General features: G+C 47.1%; 2 protein-coding genes across 2 annotated transcripts in view; one reads left to right on the forward strand and one right to left on the reverse strand.

Annotated features, from left to right (window-relative positions):
* The window catches only part of LOC142557679 (uncharacterized), a 183,316-nt gene that overhangs the window by 58,447 nt on the left and 98,427 nt on the right, over positions 1-26,442 (forward strand). The gene's annotated exons all lie outside the window — the stretch shown is intronic.
* LOC142557677 (DNA (cytosine-5)-methyltransferase 1-like) lies at positions 13,669-23,818 on the reverse strand. The gene is made up of 2 exons (XM_075669690.1): positions 22,840-23,818; positions 13,669-19,878 (listed from the first exon to the last, which is right to left on the reverse strand). Exons 1-2 carry the CDS (start codon positions 23,593-23,595, stop codon positions 16,444-16,446), a joined length of 4,191 nt encoding a protein of 1,396 aa, XP_075525805.1. The 5' UTR covers positions 23,596-23,818; the 3' UTR covers positions 13,669-16,443.

Raw genomic sequence — 26,442 nt, forward strand, 5'->3', positions numbered from 1 at the left:
CACGCGATACAATTTACCCATCTCGAACTACCCCGTCATGGCGCATCATTGCGATTCGCCTTTCTAGCGCATCACCATCGCTTACATGAATGAGATGCACTTAGAAATACGATGCGCTTACAAATTCGATACGATGCGCCACCCCTGTATTCATGTAAACGCGGCTAATGTGGCCTACATGATTTAACTTTTCTTGCCGACGTCGATGAATGAACAAGCTTGTCACCTTCTGTATGGCCAGCGTCGCTTAGCAAGCCTTATTTCACGGCAATAGGTTGCCCCTTTGTCAGTGCAGATGCGCAATTAATCTACTAATATAGACCCGCAGCAGGCCATGACGTCGTACAGATGGCTGTCCGCCACTGCCTACCGCGAACCTGGCAGGCGCGCATGTTTCTATTTGTCCTGAGCGTTTTAACGTCGCAGATCCAGCCAGAGATTATTGAGGACACGAATCGAAGTGACTCGACGATAAATAGAAAAAAAAACTGTTTCTTTCTTATTCTGCCTATGCACTTGCCCTCTAGCGACGTCATAAGTTCCTTGTTTATAAACATGAAGCCTATCCATAGCTTTAACTTAATATTCATCTTTACAATCCCATTAAACAAACTGTGAGCTCTGGTACCTGCCATTTCCTTCCCATCTTTTTTTCTTTCTCTCTTTTGCTCTTCTTTCTTTCTGTCTCTTTTTTTTTTGCGCACTGTCTTGGCGCGGGTACGCGATATAAGTCTGCGCGAATGTGGATCGCGTAGATTCGCATTCAGCTCTTCCCGTGAGACACTCACGTGACAACGCGAAGTGAGATAATACGCTACTGGCTGCAACCGGCCAATACTGCGTACGCGTCGAAAAACAGCAAGCAAATGAGGAATAACGCAGCCGTCAATGAAGAGATCCCACGATCTGCAGAAAAGTGTGCTCCAGTAGAGCATCCCCCACCCCCCATATTTTGCTTCTTCTTTGTGCTCCGTGAACAAAAGAAAAAAAATTAATAATAAGAAACTGCGTTACATCTACTGTTCCGGTGACCTTGGTCGACATAATGCCATCCCCCGTTGCGCAAAGGGGTTTATTTTCAGCGCAACGGATCCAATCCCCTGCGCCACTGTACTCACCTGCACCCAATATCCATCTTCTTTGAACGCATTTTTCATTTTCTTTTCAGCTTTTTGTATTTTCAATCGTATTGAACTTCTCTTTTTATACTTCACATTAGACTAGCCAAATACATTTTTTATGACAGAAAAAAAAAAGAAATAAGCACGGCAGGTTAAACCCTACCGGTAAGTGGTGTGTAAGTATGAGAATGAACGCATCCCCTGCAGCCACATTTTTTTAACCCTTACGTATTATTTTTTATTATTGTATCTCGTTCTCTCTCCTGAAAATATCCCCCAACGCAAGCTCTGTGGAAGGCGAGTCATCGCTATAGGAAATATATGTGGCAGCGCTACCCCGTATTATTACGTCGCCTATGCGCCATGCATTGTAGTCTCTTGAAAGCCTCCGTACACCCTTTCCTTATTCTCATAGGGACCAGACAGGGGGAAAAAAGTGACAAAAATAGGAATTTCAAAAGAGCTGGAACGAGTTCGCGGTCGACAATGAAAGGGGGGTGGGAAGGAAAAGATTGCATGCTATGGCATTGAAAAAAATTAAATAAAAACGTCTGCAGAGCTCGAAAGGCTCGAGGGTCTGAGGAGGGGAAAGCTTTCATACTTTTTTACCCATAGTCATACAGCTACCGTTTGTTTTTTCACTCTTTTTACCCAAGGAGCACCAAAAAAGACAGCGAGAAAAAAAGCCGAAAAACGGGCTTCATTTCTTCATAGAACGCACGCAAAACAAGAATAAAGCGATAAAGTAAGGCGCGTGAAAAAGAAAGCCGATCAGCTATATTCCCTTCGTTGCGAACTTATAGCCACTGTGGGCTGTCCTTGAATGTTTCCAGGCCTGTAGATCGGTTCAAGCCAGGGAACGGGGAAAAAGCAGGCAGTTGGTGGCTTTCTCAACAAAAGAAATCGGTGTTATTATGTTTGGATGTGTATATGGTCATTCGTGGTTCAGTTTATGGGCGGGAGGTGTATGAAGACGACTATACAAAACGTGGGAGACCGAGGGACTGTATACTCCAAACGAGAAAAAAAGAAAACACCCAAATAAGCATAAACATAGCGACTGCGGCAGTGTTAGCTATAGCCGTGTGAGTCGTATAGTTTGGAAGCATGTAACATACAAATGGCGACAGACGATGTGTCTAAAGGCAAGAACAAATGTCACAGTTCTGTTTCGACAGTCTCTCGTCTGAATACAGCACACAGCGCCCACGTATTTGCTAGCGTACCGTTATTTACACCTAAACAACTATTGGAAGCAGCCCTCATGAAGGAAAAAAAAAAGGGGGAAGTCTTGTTTCTGTTTCAGTCGCATCATAATTTTACAGCGAAGCTGTATAAGGCTATAGCCGATTCGTCCGTCCGTCCGACCGTCCGTCCGTCTGTTGGTCGCCTCCGAAAACTCCTCCGACGCAATCCCGAGAGAAAAGAGAGAGAGAAAGAGAAAGAGAGGCGCGCGATTAGCCAGGACACAGCCTAGATAGCACAAGGCCTCTTTACTCCGATCCATGATGTCACGCTGCCTGGCCCGAAATTTCCATTGACAAGGCTAGCGTGATCAAGCGGTGACGTCACAATCACTGTTGCCTACTTGGGATCATCCTCATTAGAATGTACGGCAGTCGAACCAGGCACTATGACGTCATGAATCGGAGTGAAAAAGCCTTGAGTTATTTATGTGGTGTTGGATTAGCTGCCCCCGTAGTGACGTTGTTGCTCTCCGTCGCAGCCGAACGCGCGCGCAGCAGTTTCTCTCCGGCTCCGAAATGGATAGACCACGCGTCATACGTACTCCTGAGGAGAAGGCAGCTTTCGATCAGCAACACCGCGAGCAGAACCGGGAACGAGCTTGTCTACGCTGTGCCCACGCTGCAGCTCGGACACGAGAACAGGCTCGTGCAGCCGAGCGCAAGCAGCAACAGCGTACCGAGGATCCGGCAGCCTACCAAGCCGTCGTTTAATGAACCGTCGGGATTAACCCAGTGACAAACAGCGGAGCCATACGTTTCAGCTTCGCTGATTAACCATCTGTACGAAGTGCTTGGGAAGTGATTTTTTAAAATATTTTACGTGCATGGTATCATCGGTCTGAGAATGGTGCCGAAGCACTGGAGGTCTGCAGCTTTTTGTTTTTTTTTCTTTTTGTTTTCAGCAATAGCTGTTCCAGGCCCACCGGAACAAAACCTAACTTGAGCTCAGTTTGCCAAAAACTGAGTCAAGTTAGGCCTATGTCACCAAAGTGACTGCAGCAAAGTCATAAAGGTTCAAATTCAACATCGAACGGCAATAACGGTCTCCTACCAGCTACATACAGGCAACGAAGACCAGGATCGCAGCAAATATGAGTGTGCCAAGGCGCTCACGGGTAAAACAGAAACCAGTAGGTCTCAGAATTTCTAAGTACAACGATCTCGGTTCCCGAGATTACTCCTCTTATTGAACCGAAAAGCGAGGCGAGCTTCCGGTTGTAGCGACTGCACACAAGTAAAAAATAAACAGAGGCTTCGAAACAAACAGCCCTATTTCCTGCCGTGTGAATACGTCACGGTCCAGTTAGTTTCGCACCGCCCATCTGCCACGCACCGCTGGAAAGCTTAAAACAAGAAATGAGGTAAGAAAGCAACGCACACGCCAAGAGAGCCTTGAAAAACAATAGGAATCGAAGGCGCGCCCGTCGAATGACGAAACGCGCAATCGCGATACGCGTCCCTGTATAGGACGTTTCGGCAGCGAGAGAAACTGCTCTCCGCCATCTGTTGTGGGCGCCCCGCGAAATCGCCCGCGCACACAGGCGGTGTGGGTGCGGAGCGTGGTACAGCAGATGCGTTTCTCGGGCGGCGAAGAATCTCCGCACGCCGTCGATCAATTTGCAAAAATATAAGAGGCTGCCGCTGCGCTTTCGTAAGAATCGCGCCAGACGCGGTGCGTGCGCTGTACAAAAAAATTAACAAAACAAAGTGCATATAAGCGCCATAACGGTGCTGCGAGCAGATGCACAATAGTTGTAGGGAGACGACAAGAAATAAGATAATTGAGAAAATAGTAGGCTCAAGAAACGAGCGGGAGAAAAAATGCGTATGCACCGGTGTTCACGTGACGCAAGGGGCCACCGCGCACGATAGGGCAGGACAGAACCGGAGATTCGAAACCGTGACGAAATCACTCGTTGGTCCCGCTCGACGTGAGCAAACTTTGGGAGTCGCCGCAAACGTGAAAGATCAAGACAAGAAAGGAAGATGAAGTGAGGTAGAGGCGCTGTCGATTGTACGAGCGTACTTAAGTTGTACTTTAATTCGTACAAAAAGAAACACTGTACAGGCAGGAACTTCGTGCTGCTGAGTATTGCGACAGCATAATTAAATTGTGCCGATTATGACGTCTCGACAGCTGCGCGCGTCTTTGCATAGACTAATTTATCAAAGAGCCGTTTCTTTTTTTTTTTTTTTTGCCCTCGTATCTCTCACAACCTACCGATTTCGTGAGCACTGTGACACGATCGCATACGCTCAGCACCACCTCGAGTTCTCTGTTTGGTATACCTACAAAGAGCGCAAGGTCCATCTATAATGCGATAAACAAATTGTGACCAACAGTGCGATCGAGCCTCTCCCTTTCAGCACAGCAGCTCAATGGTCTAACCATTAGGCCACGATTGCGCTCATGCTTGTCTTTTACCTGAGTCGATCTTGGAAGACGTGTGCGTCACGTGCATTTTTCGCATTGTTTCCTCGTGACGGCCAGCGCTTTGAGGCGCTTTGTGACTGCACCACGTTCGGGATCGGCCCAGGTAGTCTGTTAGATACCACTAAAGTGGGTGAAGTCCGCCTACAGCGCTATCGCATAAGAGAAAGAAGAAAGAAGGAAAGAAAGAATGTCATGGGACCTAACTGCTGTGTAGCTAATTAACAGCTATGCGGCGGTAGAGAACGACGCGAAAATTATATTCAGGCACAACCACAGTAAAAGGATAATGTCCTGTCTTAAAGCAGCTTAAGTTTGCAACAAATACCTCGGGACTAAGCATATATATATGCATCGTCTCTTACATCGGCAATGTTAACGCGAAAGTCTGCTGCGCTGCTGCTGTTTTAGCGAATAGCACACCCAAAGAAGATATACACATTTGCCCGGAGGTGGGATCGATCCTCCGCGTTCCTGCGAAGAGAGCCCGATGTTTTAACCCGCGTGCACACACATACTTCCTCATCATCATTTATTGAACCCTTAAGGACCCTTTACAGGGTATTACATAAGGGGGGGGGGGAGTCATAGATATACATGAGTCAAAGATGTTACATCAAGAATGAATTGAAATAACGCAGGTTAAGTAATGCAGCAAAACAAAATTGGACTACAAGCGACTTCAAATGCAACAACACTTGGAATGAAAAGAGAAATCGTTCAATTGTAGTTTCCAAAATGTGAAAGCAACCGGTCTTTAAATTCCTCAGGATCATGCTCCCTGGCAATCGCATCTGGGAGTGCATTCCATTCCTGGATTGCTGTGGGTAAAAATTATTTATTGAAGGCAGAAGTTGGATCCATAGACGCGTTGTAAACTGAGTGAATTGAACAGGCGTCGTGACGAACGTGCTGGTGGTAGACGCGATTCGCGCAGATGTTGAATATGATAGTACAACTTGTGGAATAAGCATAGATGTGCTATCTTGCGTCGATAGACTAATGTGGGTAAATTGAGCTATGACTTAATACTACTGATACTAGTTTTGTAGTCATATTTTGAAGATATGAATCGAGCAGCGCGGTTCTGGACCGATTCTATTGCATTGATTAGATATGTTTGATGTGGACACCAAATCGCGGAAGCGTTTTCAAGTTTTGTTCGAACAAAAGTTTCGTATGCCAGTTTACGGACGGATGGGGGTGACAACGATAATGTTCTTCTGATGAAGCCTAATGTGTTAGAGCTGTCGGCGATCAGTTTCGTGATGTGTTCCGACCAGTTGAGATTGCTAGGGATTAGGATACCGAGGTAGTGATACGTTTGTGCTTGCGAGATGTTGACTGCGCGTAATGAGCACTCATGGGTGATGTTAGTGTGCTTGCGGGAAATTTGAATAAATTTGCATTTAGAAATGTTAAGCTGCATCAACCATTTGGTACACCAGTTATCTATTAAATACAGGTCGTTCTGAAGAAGGGCCTGGTCAGACTCAGTAGAAATTCGACGATAAAGGACCCAGTCGTCTGCGAAGAGACGTATGGATGATGAAATACCACAAGGGAGGTCGTTAATGCAGATGAGAAAGATAAGGGGACCAAGGACTGATCCTTGTGGAACTCCAGAAAATACCTTGCTTGAGGCTGAAGAACATCCGCCTATAACGGTGTACTGAAAGAGGTCGGTGAGGAAGCATTTAATCCAGGCCAGAATTTGCGGGTGTAGGCTGAGAGAAGAGAGTCTGCAGATTAGTCGTAGATGGGGCACACGATCGAATGCCTTTGAGAAGTCTAAGAATATTACATCAGTTTGAAATAATGAATCTACGTTTAAATGAAGCTCGGTGGTAAATTCAAAAAGTTCCGTTTTGCAAGAAAGACCAGACCTGAAGCCGCGTTGATTGGCGAAATCAATCTCTGTTCAAGGTTATCTGTTCTCTGTTATCAATCTCTGTTATCAAGGTGTAGGGCGACTTGAGAATAAATTATATGTTCCATTAGTTTGCATGCAATGCATGTTAAAGAGATTGGACGATAATTTGAAGGATCAGACCGGTTACCACTTTTGAATACTGGAACTACTTTGCTGACCTTCCAGTCACCTGGAAGCGCGCCTTCAGTGAGGGGTTGGGTAAAGATCATTTGTAGTAAACGACTTGATGGGACTACAGTTGCTTTGAGCACTTTACCAGATATGTTATCGGGGCCGGGACTGCTTGATAATTTCAATTTGTCGATCAGCTTTGCGATGCCTTCCGCCGTAACTGTAATGGGCAGCATCTGAAAAAATTTGGGATCAGAAAAGTCCAGGATGTTATGATGCGGTTCATGAGTGAATATCGAAGAAAACTAAGAGGTCATAACATCAGGCCGTTCGTCAGGCGACACATGCGGTCCATCCGGGTTAGAAAGCGATATGTTGTGCGATTGATAGCTAGAAGGCGAAATCGGATTCCAGAATTTTTGTGGATTTTTGCTCATTATGTTCAGTAGATCCTGATGAAAGAATTTCTTTTTGGAGGTCTTCAAGAGGCTTGTATACTCTTTCAGACATGTGAAGTATTTTTCCCACCTGAGGGCTGAACTAGAACGCCTAGCTATGCGAAAAAGACGCTTTTTCTTCCGGGATAGCTTAGTTAGGGCACTACTGAACCAGGGTTTGCCAGCGCGCCACGAATGTAAATGACTGGAACACAGGCTTCAATTAGTGCCAAGAGTTTGCGCTTGAATGTTAACCAGTTTTGGTTGACAGTCCTGGAAGGAGCGAGCTGTTTAAAGATGTGAAAAAGATTCGTGAGTTCAGCATTCATAGTAGTAAAATCTGCTTTGTTATAATCACGGATAACTTTAGTGGAAGGGTTACGGGGAGGCTTCGATACTGTTAGGTTAAATAAAATTATATTGTGATCGCTGAGACCGTGAGCACGAGACATTGAGTGGACCATTTCTGGGTGCGAAACAAAAACTAGATCAAGGGTGTTGTTGATCCTAGTTGGCATATTGACTGTCTGTGTAAGATTATACATAAGTACAAGAACGAGATATTCTTTGGATTGGCCACAAGTAGCGCATAAAGTATCCCAGATTATATCAGGGTAATTGAAATCACCGCAGAGAATAACGTTGGCTCCAGGAAAGCGGTTCTGCAAACCGAGAAGGACAGTGTGTAGTTCTTCAACAAAGGAAATGTCACAGTCAGGCGCGCGATAGCAAGCGATGAGTATGTTAGTGCTTCCAGAGAGAGATATGTTCACGCAGAGAATTTCGTGATGGAATTCACTATCGAGTGCAGAGGAAGGTAGGTTGGGATTCACGAGAACTAGAACACCACCGCCTTTCCGTCCGACCCTGTCACGTCTGTGCATAGAAAATGGCATATTGGTCAGTAGCTCATCGGATGAGATATCAGGGGTTAGCCATGTTTCTGCAAAAACAGCGATATCAGTAAAGTTATCTTCTATAATGGCTTCGACACGTTCCCTTTTAGGAAAGTAGCTACGGATATTGGTAAGTATTCACTCGTGCTAACGCCAAGTAGCGGAAGTTTGAATTTCGTCGCAAATGCTGGATTAAAACGGGCAAATAACAGTCAACCTTACCACTTTCCATCGCGTCCCACTTCTCTGCAATGCCTGTACTAACTACACGTGAATGTTTTGCGCCTTTATAGGTGTATAAGGGGTGTTAGGTTGTCCACCTAAAACCTTCACGTGAATGAAGGTATCTTGCATGCAGAGTTTTTATGGCTAGTAAAAATTATTATAGTTTCGACAGGCGACAAGGAATGTACATTAAACGAACCCTCAAAGCTATTTCTGTCAAATTTTCTTGTCAGATATTTCTGTGCGCCCAAAGCTGCGAGAATAATTACACAGTCTTCAACAATGCCTTTTCTCATTGCACGTCTAGTTAGAACTCGTCGTGTGCTGTAATATTTATAAAGCCCTCACGGTAGAGGTGTTAGCCATGCGACAAGCCAACACCTCCACGGGCGTAAAAAAATTTTTTGAGTGCATTTTTTTCCTCGACAGACATCAAATATCATCACTTTCGTCCTCGTGATCCCTCCGTCAACGTCCCAGTGTGCCTTTATTTGCATGAACTGCGGTCAGCATTTCGACATGACTTGTGAACGGTGCAGTTCGTAAACGTAAACATTGCATGACAATAAAGTTGTGGCATGGGCCGTACACAAAAAATAAACATTGCCTCGTGGTTACACGTTGCAGTAGGTGAGAATAACGACAGTTGTATGCATCAAGTTTTCTTTTATAGCATTTAATTAAACACTTCGCAAAAGATTCGCTTCAGATAGAGAATAGAAGAATGTGTGTCCCTGAGGAGCCGACCCCCTTGCAGTAAATTTCCAGTAGGCGCCATTATTTGAGGTTCAAAATCAAAATTGTCTTCCCCGTCGGTAGTACAAATTCTAATTGTTCTGAGTGCAAGAAACCGCAATTAAACTTATTTCGGGTATTACGTAACTAGGCCACTATTCTGCTTGCCATTTCTTTGAACAAGGACATCGGTGTTTAACTCTATAAGCAAAATAAATATCAACATAACGTCCTAAATTAAGACACTACTGTCTGAGAAAAACGTGAATATGATGTTCGTTTATTCCAGTTTATTCGAAAATGAGGCAAAAGCTCAGCTTTTAAATACTTATTAACTACCGCGAAAATTAGTTCGCTCCTTTGATTGCCACTTCGCTCAGTTCGCTTTATATGAAGTCCATGTGAAGTGAGCAACGATGGATTAGGTTTGCATTTACATGTTTTCCACAATAAACACGCAAAAAATTTAATGTCTTGTTTAGTCAAATTGTTCAAAGCGCTTTGTTTTTTCTATCGGTTTACTGTGTGGTATGTAACGACAGATTGATTTAATATTTCGCTATTCTGGTCCATACTGTTAATTTCCTGTAATGGATGTGCATGGCTGCCGCCTTCGCTACTTATGGTCTGTGGGACAAATCGTTTATCATTGGCCGTACAACGTGCAGTTTTAGCAAGTTTCGAAGGACAGATTAAAACAAATGTTAGGTAAAGCAGCTCTCTTCTTTTAAAAGAAAACCGAACAGCTCGGTTTGAAAGGCTTATGGCGCCGCCCCTATGGCGTTGGCTAGAAGTGCACAACAACGGCGTCTTTGTTTATATGCAGAGATATTGCACCACAAATCAGTATGGTGGGCTCATTGAGTTCCCAATTAGAAACAGCGGGTAGAAATCCGGAACACGTGACCGCGTGCACCGTCAGCATGGCGATGATAGGAGTATGTGGGTTTGTCTCAACTTCATATTAAATTTGCGGTCTATTAAAGTATCGCTCTGGAATACGTCGTCATTAAGTTCCTTACGGGAAAAAAGAACGACTTGAAAGCCGATTTTATACCAAGCACATGTCATAAAGATTTTAAATAGAATTAGACGCTATATCGAACTCTCAGGCATTTCATTTCGAGTTCGTTATAAACGGGTTTCAATGCCCTCGTGACTCCAATGCTGGATTGACGAAAATGGTGCGGTTAGCGTGAGACACTAAAGTAGTCGGTGCTCTGGATTAATCGCGACCCACTGTGGTTCCATTACGTGCCTCTAAATCGTAAGTTCGTAAGCCTCTCTGTATACCAGCGCCAAAGGAATGTAGTAAACGCCACCGTTGAAACGCCATCGGATTGTAGATTCTGCTGATTTATACAGCCGCTTCTGTAGGAGCGACTTGAACCCAAGAAAACCAAACGCTGCACAGGTTCACAGAAGATGGAGGTGAAGTGATCCTCACCGGTCGAACAATGGATGTCCGCGCGTGGAGCCAAAGTTTAGAGAGAGCGATGCGATTACGTCGTGACGAAGACGAGTCCCTTTGTCGAAACGTCGGCTTTAGTGTAGACATCGTTTGTTCGACCACTGTGGATCACTTGAACGCAAGCCGGAACATTGGCAAAAAACGACCACGAGCAGTAGAAAAGCGACCTCCTCGTGGCTTAAATGACGACAAACCATACGCCGAAGAGAACAAAACGTTTGTGAAAATGACAACCAGCTGAAAGCTTCTCAAAGGCTTCTTTTTAAAAGGAACCATATATAAACTGTTACGATGGTGTGCGTTTATATACAGGTGAATTGATGAAAATGGTAGATGGGTTGCCGCGCCGACACCGAGCCGTTCCAAAAACAAGCGCACTTCGCGCTCCTCTTCTTCCGTCTTTGCTGTTAGTGGAACACACACACACACACACACACACACACACACACACACACACACACACACACACACACACATATATATATATATATATATATATATATATATATATATATATATATAGAGAGAGAGAGAGAGAGAGAGAGAGCATCTGAACGGCGCTCAAATTCGCATTGGCTACGACGCCACGTCACCTGAGCGCCTCGAGGGAACAGAGCGGACGAAAGGGAACACCTGCTGCCGCGCTGGCGAACAGGGGATGTATGCTGGGGCGATCCCTCTCGGCGACACTATCGTCTCGGCCATCAGGCGCGCGTCGATTTGCTGGTTAAGCAAAACCGGATGAGCTGATCGGCTGGTTGAGTACTATGTCACGCGAAGGCGATAGTAGCGCCGAAAGCGCGAATACACCGCCAGGTGCTGCTTGAGGGGAGAGGGCAAAGCCGCGACTCCACGTCACCCTCGCTCTTGGAGGTCTGTGTTATCCGCGTGTTTCTTGTCCGCGCAAGCTATCGCTTGCGTTCTAACTTCACCTCGGTAATGGCTATAAACTAATGTATGAAGAAGCATACTAAATTCGAAAGAAAAAATGCTGGCGCTAGTGAGTTTTTAGCCTGCGACTCGACGCTCAGAAGCCGAGCGTCTTACCCACTGGCCTAAACCAGCGCCTCCTAGATTTACCAGGCCTGTGCACTCTGCTTTATGACATCGTGCTGCTTGGACCGAAATTTCCACTGCCAAGCACAGCGCGACGAAAGCGTTGACATCAAAATCACCGCAGCTTACTCGGGAGCGTCCCCATTAGAGTCTATGGCTGTCGGGCAAGGTAGCATGACGTCAGAGATCGAAGTGAACCGGCCTTGTGCTATCCAGGAGGCGCTGGCCAAGCGTAGCAACGGGCGCGCTTGCCTGCGAGGAGGAGGAGGGAAGAGAAAAGTAGAAGGCAGGGAGGTTAACCAGAATAACGTCCGGTTGGCTACCCTACACCGAACGGCAGATCAGCGCCGTTCAATTGGACATTAATTCTTTCGCATTCCCAATTCATCAGCAGTGCTTAGGCGTCCTGAGATTTGTTTGAGCATGTGAGTGTGAGATTTGGAATCAAAGGTGTATATACAAGGTGTCCCGACTGTCATGCACCAATATATAAATACATGCAAATGCCACGTAGCTGGACACAACTAAGGTAATGTTATTTGCCATCGCTTGGAGATACTCAAATTATTTTTTCAAATCCTGTGTAATTACATGACTAGTCTTAATTAACTTATCAAACATTATAATTGTATGAACAGTGTCAATTAAGAAATTGTAAAGTAACATAAAAACTCCCTATACAACTTTCTGTTGGTTAATACGTGCTACATAAAAGTGTTTTCCTAGCTGGAGAAAAGCCCACGAATAGATGTAAAGTGCCTCGAGCGGCCAGTCGCGCTGCAATTTTGCGTGTATTCGCGGGCTTCTTCCACGCTCGGAAAAAGAAAAAAAACCTTTATGTAACACGTATTGAGCCAGATAAAGCAGCATTGGCAGTATTTTCATGTTGCTCTACAATTTTCTCATTGACTTTTCATCTAATTATAACATTTTAGAAGTTAATTAAGGAAGACTAATTATTGGAATTAGGCGGAATGCAAAAGATACTCTTATCTCCAAGCGATGGCAAACATTACCTTGGTTCTGTCCAGCTACGCAGCATTTGCATATTTTAAGATCTTGGTGCATGATAGTTGGTACATCCTGTATATACATCACCTTCGTCCTAACTCTTGCCCGCATTTTCCTTTCTTGAAAACGCTGCGGTCGTAACTTTCTTGTCGGGAATGCTCTGTCATGCTGATAACGCCCATGCCATTCGTGAAGTACCGGGCTCGCAGGGTTAAAGAAAGGAAATTCAGGCAAGACAGATGACGATTACAGTTGTATGGCAAATATGCACCCCAAAGGGTGCAACTTCATCTACAGTGAGTCATTTAGCCGGGTGTGCTGTCTCTGCGCCTGCTTATCGCTATCATGAACCGCCGCGAGGGAAGCACATCGGTGGCGTAAACCGCACAGCAAACGCCCGCGTCACTGCCCTGTCGCTTTTTAAGCGGCAGCACACCCTGATAGATGCTATGTTCGTTTGTGCGAGAAAAGTTTGGGAGCGCTGCAATCACGACGAGCAAGCGGGCATGTCACGTGGTATTTTTGTATTTTATTTCGCAGGCATCTGCAGTAAGCGGAAAAACACTAATACTAAATAGATACAAAGACAGAAACTGTATAATCGGACGTTTTGAAAAGCACTCCAAAACTTTCTAAGCGGAATTTCTTTCCTAGCTTTGTTGCCTCACAAGTTGGTTAATTAATATTGACTAATTATGTAATTACGCAAAAGACAAAATATAGCGTGACATACTAAATACAAAAGTGAACAACATGCACTTGGTCGCGTCGTCTTAGAGTGCATCGGGATATATCCTTAAGCTCTGGCTAGAGTTAGCTGAAACACCCTGTACATCTTCACTGCTGGTTCGATAACAATGATTTCGATATCTTTTCTGAAAATGTTCAAGCACTGGTGCTGGTAACTTTCAGTCATCTGCTCCCTCATTCTTACAAAAAAAAAAAAAAATGAAAGCGCAGAGATCGTGGTACGAAATACCCAGAGGATGCGAAATAAAACTTCAAAATAAACTTTATTCATGAAAAGCACACGTCAATACAAAAACTCCCGACACACTTGGTCGACAGGAAATCGTTAAATATTCCACAAGCATTACGGCATAAACATGGCTAGTCTTACTTGTGGAGCCGCAGTGAAATAGACACCGTTAAATGCGAGGTTTCAATTCCTAATTACATTTCACGGGCAACAAACTAAAACGAAAGAAAAGATCTTTTATTGCTTTGTCGGACTCAATTTTAATTTATTTTGTTTCTATTATTTTATTCTTTGCTTCAGCCACAACATATCTTAGTTTTGGCTCCTCCTTATCAGGGAAGGAAATAAAATTGAGTTCAATTTAATCTATGTAATCTACCCACTAACCAGGTACAACGTAGACATCATATAGTGAGAAAACAGATTGGTAAAGATATCAACAATCTTAAATTGCACGGCAGTCGCAAGAAGACGCAGGTCGCAAAAACAGCTGATCTAGACAATTCTCCAACGTCGACAAACGGAACCAATTATGCCGTTGTGAATGCTACACGGGATGTCTCATGGACCATGCTGCGACATGGCTGGATAGCCGACAACTGGACTGTTGCCCGTGTTCTATCGTTAGGAGAACTAACAATGACAATTCATAACATAAGCATACGCGCTAGTATGAGACATACATATCAAAGCAAAAGAAAACCAGCATCACGCTCAATGAGTGGCTTCACCGCCTAGCAGAAACTAATCCCATCGATCTGAACCTAATCGAATTCTTGAAGCACAAAATTTCGGCATATTATGGCAACTTTCTCACGTTCAGCAATGCCTACGGTCAGCTCTGTCGATACTTTTCATATACTTTCCGGCTAAAATTTTGCGACCGAATTCATAACAGAGATTAACCGTTGGCAATAGACCGACCTGGAGTACGTCGCGAAAGAGATTCCGCGATTTATCTCTTTTTGTTTTCGCGCACTTCCGATGACTGCTTAATAAAATGAGCGCCAAATGATTAAACGTATCATTGGGCGTGTTGCCCTGTCTGCTGCGCCAACATCTCAGGTAAGTAAATACAAAAAAAAAAAATATCACAACTGCTAAGATCTTGTCAGAACTGCTGCAAACGACGGTAAATAACAAATATATCACATTAAGATATGTCAGGCACACAGCAAGGAACAAGAACAGCAATAAAACTGCTACATTTATATTGCACCTCCTTTGGTTATGAGGTGAGGAATGAACACAAAAAAGAACAGCTAGCTTGTGTGATACACGAACAGGGAAGCGGCGCATATGACGTGTACAAACAGTAAACATAAGAATCTCAACACGGACGAACTTACGCGAAATAAATTGAATATATAGGGCGTTAACTACTTGCTAACGCTGCTCGCAGATGAACATATGCGAGATAAATTGAAGACATAAGGCGTTAACTACTTGCCAAGCCTTCCACAGATATACGTTCGGCTGCCCACAGAAGGAAGCTTTCATATAACCTCAACGCATATCCCCGACCGGCCCAACTTGGGCGTTGCTTCAGGAAGGGATTTGGAGAGAGACGACGTAGAGACAGTTACAGACGTGTTCACGTGTTCAACGTGTTCGCTGCACGCAAAACAAAGAAATATCTGTAACGACATAAGAGCCAATTTTATCAAGTGTGATTATTCGCTGCGAAGTACAAAGTGATGAAAACATGCTGGCTCGCTTGTTAACGCTAAGAAACGTAGAGAAGGCTCAGAGTTAGAAGCAGTGTGAGAAATGCTTTTGAAGCAGTGTGAGAAATGCTTTTAACTGCAGAACGTTCAAGACCGCTTTGTCACGTGCAGGCCCCAACATGACGGTAATATGATGGCGTGAAGTTTTTCTGATATGCAATGTCATCTAATCGTTCGGAAATGAACGGATCTATACTGGTGCACAGTAGAGCGCCAAGAATGCTAGTCGAAGTGTCAACGTTCGTAACGGTCAGAAACAGCCGGCTTTGTATCGACGCAACTTTCGCTATGTATTTTCTAAGCGTCCGACTCGGCAAGGACAGCAGACTGACTAAGATCATACCGCCCATTATAGCAAACGTCCCCACAGTGGAAAGCCACCAGAACAGCTTTGACCTCAAGGACAGTTCTCAAAACCACACAGCGCTAACAAAAACGCTATTTGTGTATGGTTAAGGCTGACAGTAGTACTAGAATGTTTTACAAATTCAGCCAATTGGCACTTTGCCAAGCGGCAGTGAAATGACGGCGAGTGACCTATCAGATGAGATTCGCTTAAGTTCGGACTGTTTACGTCATTATCCAAAATGCAGTGCCACAGAGACCTTCGCGAAACATGCGACATCATCACTGCAGTAGGCTTAACACTGCAAACAACGACTCTAGGTGCTCTAACTTAAGAGCCTAGACAGCCCTTTCCAAGCACAGGTCCTAGTCGAAGAACGGCGGAGACGGTACCTGTCTAGAACTCTGCCAGCCAAAGTTCCCAAGAATATACAGACATCCAAATAGCTCTGAATACATGGGAACTTCTTGTAGTGTTCTACACTAAGAACTAATGGAATGAGAAACAGCCTTATAGTCGCAGCAAGTAAGTCATTCCTTGCCAATTGGAAGAACCTGTAGAAGAGCCATGTCGGCTGTTGTCACCAACTGCTGCAGCAAAATGTCAGCAGCACAGTCATCATAACGTCCTTCAACGCAAACACCCGGCAAGGGTGAGGAGCGCAACTTAAGAGTCCATTTCGTCGTTGCCAATATACGCATCGGCCGGAGGAAGTCCTCAGGGCAACACTTTGGCTATCTCTGTGCCAAGAGCGAGCGCTAGGAGAGGAGGCACGCTTCTCGCTATCATCTTGTACATCTCCAGAGTCGGGCCGACGAACACGAAGTCATCGGGGTACCCTTGAATCCTAGCGCACTCGCGCACACTGAGCACCCTGTCCTCTTCGGGATGTATGACCGGTCCCTGCTTGCTCAGCGGTTCGGGGTTTGCGACGGCGCCGTGCAGGTAGCCGTCCCATTGCAGCCGACCGTAGACGCCGCTCCACTGGCCGCTGCGGTGGCCCGTGTGCACGAGGCTCCAAGGAATGAGCGTGTTCTCCTGGCGGTACATGGGGTCGCACTGAGCCCGGTCATCCTCGGCGCACGAGCACACGCCTCGCTGGCGCCCGTAAGGGCTCGCCCAGCATTTGTGGGTGTAGATGAGGCGGTATGCGGTGGTGCCATCGCTCAGCTGGACCTCCCGGTTGGGCAAGTCGCGCCAGTCCGAACCGGGAGCCTTGGGAATGAGCGCTATCCTCGCCTGGGTCATAGGAGTCATCTTCTTGACCAAATCGGTGTCACTCGGTTCAAAACTTCTCTTGAGGAACCGGCAAAAGTCCGTCACCGACCCCGCTCGATTGCGACTGCAGAGATCGCCGATGGCGTCCCTCAATGTGGTCCTCGGGTACGGCGCAGCCGACGTGACCGCCAGAGGGCTCGCGTAAGCGCGGCCGTCAACAGCGAAGGACAAGTGCCTTTCCGGGACATCGAAGGCGTGTGTGGCCGCTGGAAAAGCGGGCAACTTCGCGAGTCCGCGCTTGGCGCCAAAGATCACGAGGCGTCGATGTCTCTGTGGCATACCATAGCAGCCGTCCTGGAGTATGCTGCAGGACGCCTGGTACCCAAGGTCCAGCAGGCACTTGAGTGCCACGGCAAGCCCTGACCCGTTGTGATACTTGACTGCACGTCTCTCAGCCACGAGAACGACGTACAATGGGTCAAAGAACTCGCAGAAGCCCAGGAAGGTGACCAGCTGGGAGTTCGTTGGACCCTGTCCGTCACTGTTCTTCCATGACTCGAATGATGGGCTCCCGCAGACCAGTCCGATCGCACCTCTCTTGATGCTTGCCAGCCGATCAGTCACCTTGCCCACATGAAGATCTTGAAGTACCTTTGAAGGAGGCGAAAGAGGTGTGGCCGCGAACGGAAAATTCAAGGAAAATGTCTCCAAGTGGTGCTCGTTATCACTGACGGCGAGCACAGCTTCCACGACGCCAGACAGCGCCAGACCCAGAGACAAGCCCCCGCAACCGCAGTATACGTCGACGCTTTTGAGCAGAACTCCAGACGTACGGGAGCTAGAAACAAGATGGAGACCAATCTGCTTCGCCTCGTTATCTGGCTCCGTATATGTGTTTTGTTCCGCGTCATAGCTCAGCGAAAAGTAGAACGGAGGCCGCACAGTGTCGAAACAGCTGCCCACAGTGCCACCAACGCTGTATACCACTTCACATGGTGCAACAATGTCCGTGTGAGCGATAGGGAAAGATGTTGGCGAGACGTAAAGACGAAGCTTGTCTCTGGAACCTTTGTGGACTTCGTAATCTCTGTAGAAGGGCTGAACGATTAGAGGTGAGTCAATCATGCACCGCCGCTTCTTCCCGCTTGACTGGTCAGGCAAAACAAAGCAAATTCGATACGGGTCCGGTGAGCTGCACTCCTCTTTCTCTGGAGGATACAGAATCTTCCTGTACCTTTCTGTAAACTCGTCCCCGGACAGTCCCTGCACAGACGCATTTTCCGGGGTTGCGTCCCTTAGCTTCGAGTTCAAGGGCATGCGGATGGCACCAGGCTTCACGAAGAAGCAGCCACCTTTATTCGAAACATTTGCGAACATCTTTGCGCACTTTCCTTGCTGAGAGCATGTGCAACTAGGGCCTTCAGCGTCCGCTGCAGTGAAAGTGCACGTCGTCGCATGACACAGGAATCTGTAGAAGAACTTGTGTTCTTTAAGCTCTGAAACGTCGTCGTCGGCAACGTCTGTGCCCCGGAAAACAACGCAGCAAACGTTCCCAATAGCTTCCAAGGGCACCGCGTCACATTCCGTCGTCGAAAAGAGTTCGTCACTGACATCAACAAAGGAGCTGCCCAGAACAGTATCTTGGTAACGTCTAAACCAAATGACGTGGGCGAACTTCTTTCCCTCGCTGTCGGCGTAAAGCTGCGTGACACGGCCAATGTTACGCTTAGTGTCGTACAGAGATGAAAGCACAATCACGTCGTCTCCGACGGACAGTCTCAGATCACTTCCAATACGACAGGACGAGTAAAAAGTCTTCCCCGCAGTCGTCTCCAACAGATCTCCAGTCCAGGCACAGTCAATGCCGTAGCGTTTAAAGAATTCCCTCCGCGCGAAGGGTTCATCGGGTAGCCTGGAGATTTCGTGGTCCATGGAGTCGGTGCCCGCGCAGTCGACACTGTCTGGGAGATGCCTCTGCTGGCATCGCCTCCGAATGCAGCACTGCTTGAACGTGCCGGGTCCTCCGTACTTCTTCATGTTGCGGCAAAAAACACACAACTTGCATTCGGGTGCCAGGCAGGCTTCGCACAGGCCACATCTGTACTTCCTCAGGAGCCCCGATTTCTTTGCAGAACTGTCAGTAGCCTTGCGGAGTTTTCCCAGTGTCATGCACACCGCGGGCATGACAAATTCCGCTTTCGGCTCGAGCTTCTTGGTTTCCTTTCGCACCACTGACGGCAGCGTTCGTCCTTTGGGCGCGTGCCTTATGAAAGCTCCAGTGACACGCATAAGCTCGCAGATGAAGGCGCTGTCCAGCAGCGGTGTGTCCTTGTAGGCGGCGTCACCCGCAGCATCGTAAGCCTGAACGTGATCCACCACGAACTGCGAGTGACGATGCAACGTCTCCATCGAGAAAGGACCCACGTCGCTCGGCAGGTCGACCAGGGACTCGAGGTGGTGCATAACGTCGTCGAAGCTCGCATCGCCACCGCACTCGATGAGCTTCTCCAGGACGCCTCTCATTAGGTAGGTCTTCTCTTGCATGCGCTTCACGTACGGCTCATACTGAGCGCTGGGTGTCATGAGCACGTACTCGGCGTACTCCGTTGTCAGGCCGAGCACGACATTGGCGCCACCGTCGTAGCCCGTGGTCCACCAAGACACGATGGGACCTGCCCTCGCGACAACCACACTGTCCTGGACTCCGGGGTCTTCGGCGCAGATGCTTTTCACGTGACCACTAAGGTAGAGGGTCACGTCGGCCTCGATTAGGCCACCGTCGAAGGGGCACACGTGACCATGCTGGTCATACACAGTGAACAGCGTGATTTTAAATTGAGGTTGCTCCGTGATCACGTCCTGGTTGCAAAGCGACGACGTGAGCCGAGGGTCGATGATGGCGACGAACTCTTCCACAGCGCCTTCGGGGTCACCCTGTCAGAGTCAAGAAAGGCGAGCGAGAGCTGTTAATTATTCAACCGTTGTGTGTGTTTCGTGGTTAATCAAAGAACGGCAAATAAACTGCGGCGTTCATATGCGTAAAAGTAGCATATAATTATTAAATCCTGAGGTTGTACGCGCCAAAACTACGATACGATTATGAGGCACGCAGCAGTCGGAAACTCCGGATTAATTTTGACCTCCTGGGGTCATTATTAAAGTACACTAAATGCGCGGTACACGGACGTATGGCGTTTCGCCCCCATCATGATGTGGCCGTCGCGGCGGGGGTTTGATCCTACAACCTCCGACTGAACAGCGCAACGCCGAAGCCACTACGCGCTCAAGGTGGGTGCAGTAGCGTATGGGTGCCACGTTTTGATAAAGGCACTTGAATATTTGCTTTTGGTTATTCGGCGCTCACTCTATTTCGCATTCATTCACATGCATATATACTACTGTACTGAATCTTAGGGAGGCGCATAACCTATCTACCTGGAACTGTTTAGCCGGCTGCAAAAAACGCGTAGTAATACTTACGCGTTGATTGAAAACGACCAATTCCCATTGTGCATACTTAAATTGTGTCTTACCAGTACTCACGTGCGAGGCGAAAACCTGGAGGCTTACGAAAAGGGTTCTACTTAAATTGAGGACGACGCAACGAACTATAGAAAGAAGAATGATGGGTGTAACGTTAAGGGATAAGAAAAGAGCAGATTGGGTGAGGGAACAAAGCCGAGTTAATGGCATCTTAGTTGAAATCAAGAAAAAGAAATGGGGGGCATGGGCAGGACATGTAATGAGGAGGGAAGATATCCGATGGTCATTAAGGGTTACGGACTGGATTCCAAGGGAAGGGAAGCGTAGCAGGGGGCGGCAGAAAGTTAGGTGGGCGGATGAGATTAAGTTTGTGGGGACAACATGGCCACAATCAGTACTTGACCGGGGCAGTTGGAGAAGAATGGGAGAGGCCTTTGCCCTGCAGTTGGCGTAACCAGGCTGATGATGATGATGCTTATATTACCTACACGTAATAAGAGAGCCTACTCCTTCCCTCCTCTCTCGCTTGTGGGAGCCGACGCAGTGCTGCTTAAATGTACTGTCATCGCGTGTCGTGAAACTATGCGGAAATATTGCAGTTCGTTCTGTGAAATAGTTACATGACGTTAGTTCACACAAGGACGTTGTGGAACCAATGTGCAGTCTTTCGGTGCAGCATTAACTACAGAAAACGGAAGATATTGGTTTCGCAGACATACAACATGCATCGCTATCGGCGGTGTGTGTGTGTGTGTAACTATTTTGGCTGCGTCGCTTCCCACTTAAAACGTGACTGACAGTGCAGTGCGGCTTGGACATCTGATCGCTTGGCGCGGGAACATGAGTGCTAGCATATGACCTCCTCAATGCAACCACCAAACATCTATGCGCTAATCGTGAGCCTACTTGTTATAGCTATACACATCGCACTCACGCATTTCAAATCTACGTTTCTATGTCTACGACAAGTCTCCTGTACGACGCTAATAGCGGCGCTCAACACAGCGACCACTGCGGTTGGGAAACTAACATGACAGTAAGCTTTGTGTTTCAGCACCGCTTTTTGGTCATGTAACAAAGTAATATCAGAAGAGTACTGCATAAAAACATAAGCGACGGCTCTTCATCGGAACACAATTTTCGCAAAGCGGATGAGACGAGCCTACAAGACCGAATAAAAAAAAACGGTTTTCATCTCTTTGAGGCTAGTACGACATGACGTTACTACTGACCAAGGTTACGTTATTCGGAGATAAAATCGCGTCAAGCTAACGAACTAGTCGGGCAATGCATCTGCGAACAAATCTGAACACCCTCGAACAGCAAAGCGTCAGCGTGACTGTTACACACTCTAAAAAAAGTTCACACCCTTTGGGTTGTGTTTGTCCCCAAACAATAATCATCTGTCTTACGCGCATTTCCTTTCTTTAACACTGCCAGCCCGGTACTTCCCAGTCACGAACGGCATACGCGTTATTAGTGTGACGCAGCATTCTCGACAGGAAAGTAGCGAGCGCCGAGTTTTCAAGAAAGGAAACGCAAGCAAGGCAGAAGACGATTATTGTTGTGGGACAAATATACACCCCAAAGGGTGCAACCGCTTTAAGAGTGTAGAAACAGTTGCACCCTTTGGGGCGTATATTTGCCACACAGCGATAATCGTGATCTGTCTTGCTCACATCTCCTTTCTTGAAAACGCTGCGGTCATTACTTTCCTGTCGAGAATGCTTTGTCATGCTGATAACGCGCATGCCGTTCGTGACTTGGAAGCACCGGGCTCGCAGCGTTAAAGAAAGGAAATGTGGGCAATTAAGACAGATGACGATTATTGTTGTGTGGTAAATATACAACCCAAAGGGTGCAACTGTCTTTAGAACGACCATTACTGCTACACTATAAAAAAGTTTACACCCTTTGGGGTGTATACCTGCCACGCAACAATAATCGTCGCCTGCCTTACTTGCGTTTCCTTTCGTGAAAACGCCGCGCGCGCTACTTTCCTGTCGGCAATGCTATGTCATGCTGATAACGCGCATGCCGTTTGTTACTGGGAAGTACCGGTATCACAGAGTTAAAGAAATGAAATGCGGGAAAGACAGATGACGGTTATTGTTGTGTGGCAAGATACGACTCAAAGGGTGTAGACATTTCTTAGAGTGTAAACTACAGCCAGGCAAAGTACAGAAGGAATGTTCCAGTGGGGGAACATTCGCGAAACGAATGCCTATACGTATACTCAATGGATCTCCGAGGCTATTGCACAGCTTCAAATGGGGGCGCACGTATCGCACTGGGCTGTGTGCAGATTCTCAGGATACACCGGTCTCAGCGGATCGGACCGTAAATACTAAGCCTAAAACTACATCTATAATAGCGCCACGAGCACACTGTGCGGAACCTATATAGACTCACTTTGAAGAAGACAACTTCTGAAGGGTTGAGCCTCTTCCGGCAGTCTTTGCACCAAGTCACTCTGTCGATGTCATCAGCGGCGACAGGCAAAGTTCTTTGAAGCGATGCCGGTGAGCGGCCGGCATCTTTGGCCTTTTCCTTCTTGGCAGGAGGAGCACCCTCGTCGTCGTACCGAAGAGGCTTACGCACAGCCCTCTTGCCGGAACTCTCGCGGCAAGCACTCTTCCGTGCACTCGTCCCGGCCCCCTTAGGTGTAGTTGCTGCGTCGGGGTGGCTCGCGTTCGTCCTCATCGACGGCGGCGAAGACGCTTGGGAAAACTCGTTGTCACTCGACACTTTTTTCATCCGCTGCTTCTTGGCGGCGCTTGTTTTTGTTCCGTGGCTCACGCGTGACGATGCCGTAACATGGCCACTCGGCCCTGCACACTTTTCATCGTCGTCTGTCTTGCCTGACGACGTCGAAGGCGACGCGCTGTCACTGGACTGCAGTGCAGACTTCGTGCGGGCCCTTGCTCTGCCACTAGTTCTTACGGGCGACGGTGATGCGGACGCCGTCTCACGGTCACTCGGCAATGTGCACTTCTCGATACGACTTGGCTTGGCAGAAGACGACGAAGATGTGGACGGTAAAACGTTGTCGTCATTCAGCGCCGAAGAGCTTTCGTGGACGTTCGCTTTGGTGCTAGCGCCCGCCTGTGACAGGGACGTCGAAAACGACGTTCCGATATTCGTCATTGGAGACTGCAGTGACGTCATTACGCGGCAGGAAGCCCTCTCGATGTGCGCTGTGACCTCCTCGAAGATTTCTGCGTTGCCTTCAATGAGTGAACGCGCCTCGTCATTGAGCAGGTCAAAATTTTCGAGGCCGCTTTTACTTTTGGTTTTGTCAACCAGGACGCTTGTGTTTAGTTTCACTTGCGGTTCTTCAGTTTTGACAATGATTGGCAACTGCCCCGCGAATGAGCTTGCAGCGAGATCCTCACCTGCACAGCATAACAAAGTACATCAAAACAGTAACTGGAGGAAAACAAAATCAAAGCTTCAAATCAAAATCAAACAAATCAAATCCAATCAAAACAAAAAATAATAAAGATAAGAAAAGAAAAAGAAAACAAGAAAGAAAGAAAAAAATGAAAAAGAAAATCCAGTGGTGATTTAGTGGTAAATGTGAGAGAAATGCGAAAGCATTACGTCGCACCTCTGAGGTCCCGAATTCATGATTTGAACGCGCGACTGGCCGTTCGAGGCATGTTTGCGTGTATTCTCGGGATTCTTTCACGCTCGGAAAAACACTTATGCAGCCCGTATTCAGCAACAGAAAGCTGTATCGTGAGTATGTCACGTTGCTCTGCAACTTTACTATCGACACTATTCATCTAATTATAATATTTGGGAATCTGATTATTTAATTAAGACTAATTATGTAATTAGGCGGAATGCAAAAAATTAACACGAGTATCTCCAAGCGATGGCAAGCAACATTAGCTTGGTTCTGTCCAGCTTTTTTTAAATCTTGGATCATGATACTTGGTTTACCATGTGTATATACCACGTGACGGGCTTCCCCCCCCCCCACACACACACGCACGCAAGCACACACGCACGCACGCACACATGTATTGCACGATGCATTAAAGGGATGGAAGGTGGCAGCAATAGTAGCACAGACCGATACATTCATTTTGAAGACAGCATCTCCCTTGGCGAGTTACTCCCACTATTCTCTATCGTGTATGCGTCGTTCTAGCTTCTTTCGCGACAAGCTATCTAATGGCATATTCGACTGGCGGTTTCGGAGCGCTTTAGACCACTCTCGTCAGCACCGTTGTCCTCCATTGGTTGTAAAAGAGAGCGCGCATTGCGTTCGGGAGTTCCTTTCGATCGTTGTCTTCCTGCGTCGAGGGCTTTCCTGCAATCAGAGCAATGGAAGAAAGAAAGAGAGAAAAAAAAAACGCTATAAGGGCGCATAACGCCACTCAAGAAGCCTGGGCAAGCCAACCTTGGCGCAGCCTTTCTCTCCGGGATCTCCACGTAAGCGGTGGCTCTCGGGAACGAATAGCACCACAGGGAATTGTCGGAGAATTCAAGAGATTGGTTGATTAATTATTAACATTTAAGCAAGCTTACAGCCGCCCGCTTCTGATCTATCAAGTCGACATTCTGCACTGTTTCGTCTTATCGTTTACAACAGGTACTTGTATTTGCTTTAGATTCGAGTCATAACGCTTTGACAGCAAAGCACTAGTGACAAGTGGGCGCTGTTTCCAAGATGCCTGCTCGATTTCGTCGATCATTAGTCTCAACAAGAGTGGGTGTATTAGCTGGACATGAACTCCGAGAATTTACGGCGGCCGTCCTCAACAAGTTCATGTACGCTGCCAGATTTCAGAGGCCATACATTACGACAGATGGCGCCAAAACTCTTCGCGTCTTAAAGTAGGCGACTAGAAGCTATCGCTTGCCGATCACTTGACGAGGGTCTAAACTGCTTCATATTTTTATGACTAGGCTTCAAAACTGCTGCGTGACGCTCCCTCCTACCAAATTTCTTTTTCTTCTTCCATGTTCTGAGCCCTGTCGTCGGAGCAGTCGTCGAGATTGGGATCCTTTCGCGTCACTTCACCACAACACAGCGTCACCGCTGTTGACGACGGTCAACCGTAACCTGGGCCGTTCCATGGTGGCATCTCAACGAACGCTGGTCCCATCTGAGCGTCCACCGTGTTTACTAACAGCACTGGGAGTTTTGGCAATAAAAAAGCAATGGAGGAAGGAAAAAGATAGGAGGGAGCATACCACAACGCGATTGAAGCCAAACCTGGTGGCCGAAGACGTGATCGCACTTCAAAGTGCACAGTTTGTTTTAGTGTTCCCGCTCTCCAGGCAGAACTACGGCAGAGCAGCTGAACAAGTGCGCACAGAATAAAAACTAGCTACTGGGAACTGGGAAATAGCTACTGGGAACTAAACGTCGCAGCAAATCTCGATCCTTGTTCTTGATCTCTACGCAGGAGGTCACGTGTTAGGCCACCACAGTGGCTTCACGGAGCGTTCGCTTGCCAAGGCTGGCTGCGTGACGTAATGCTCCCTCCTATATTTTTTCCTTCCTCCACGGAAAAATCGGACGTTTTCTGCAGTCATGTCGTTTTGCATCTGCCATCTCCTCCCCCTAGAGCGAGTCACACTTTGGGTTTGCGTGCTTGTCCTCAGCGTCGGAGTCCGAGGAACGCCGGATCTGCCCGAACCTCATTCGGAGGATGGAGGCGACCAGTCGCAGATACCATAAGAAAGGCAATGAGAAAGGGAACCTAAGGGAGGGGGAGGGGATGCGGGGACCGCCATTGCTTAATCTGACACGAAATACGTATCATGTAACTCGCCTAAGGCGCAAACCAAAACAAAAGCCCACTATAGAAGAGCGATTAACTTTCGGCGCACACACGTGACCTCCATCCTGAGCTGATCTGAAGAAACACAGCACGAACAGAGACACGGACAATGGCGCAAGGAGCAACAGGACAGGCACTAGACTAGATAACTCAGCTCATTTCATTTCCCTTTATCTTATTCGTTCTACTCTTCAATTAAAATTACGAGTATATC

The sequence above is a fragment of the Dermacentor variabilis genome, chromosome 9 (assembly GCF_050947875.1).
Source record: "Dermacentor variabilis isolate Ectoservices chromosome 9, ASM5094787v1, whole genome shotgun sequence".
Taxonomy (NCBI): domain Eukaryota; kingdom Metazoa; phylum Arthropoda; class Arachnida; order Ixodida; family Ixodidae; genus Dermacentor; species Dermacentor variabilis.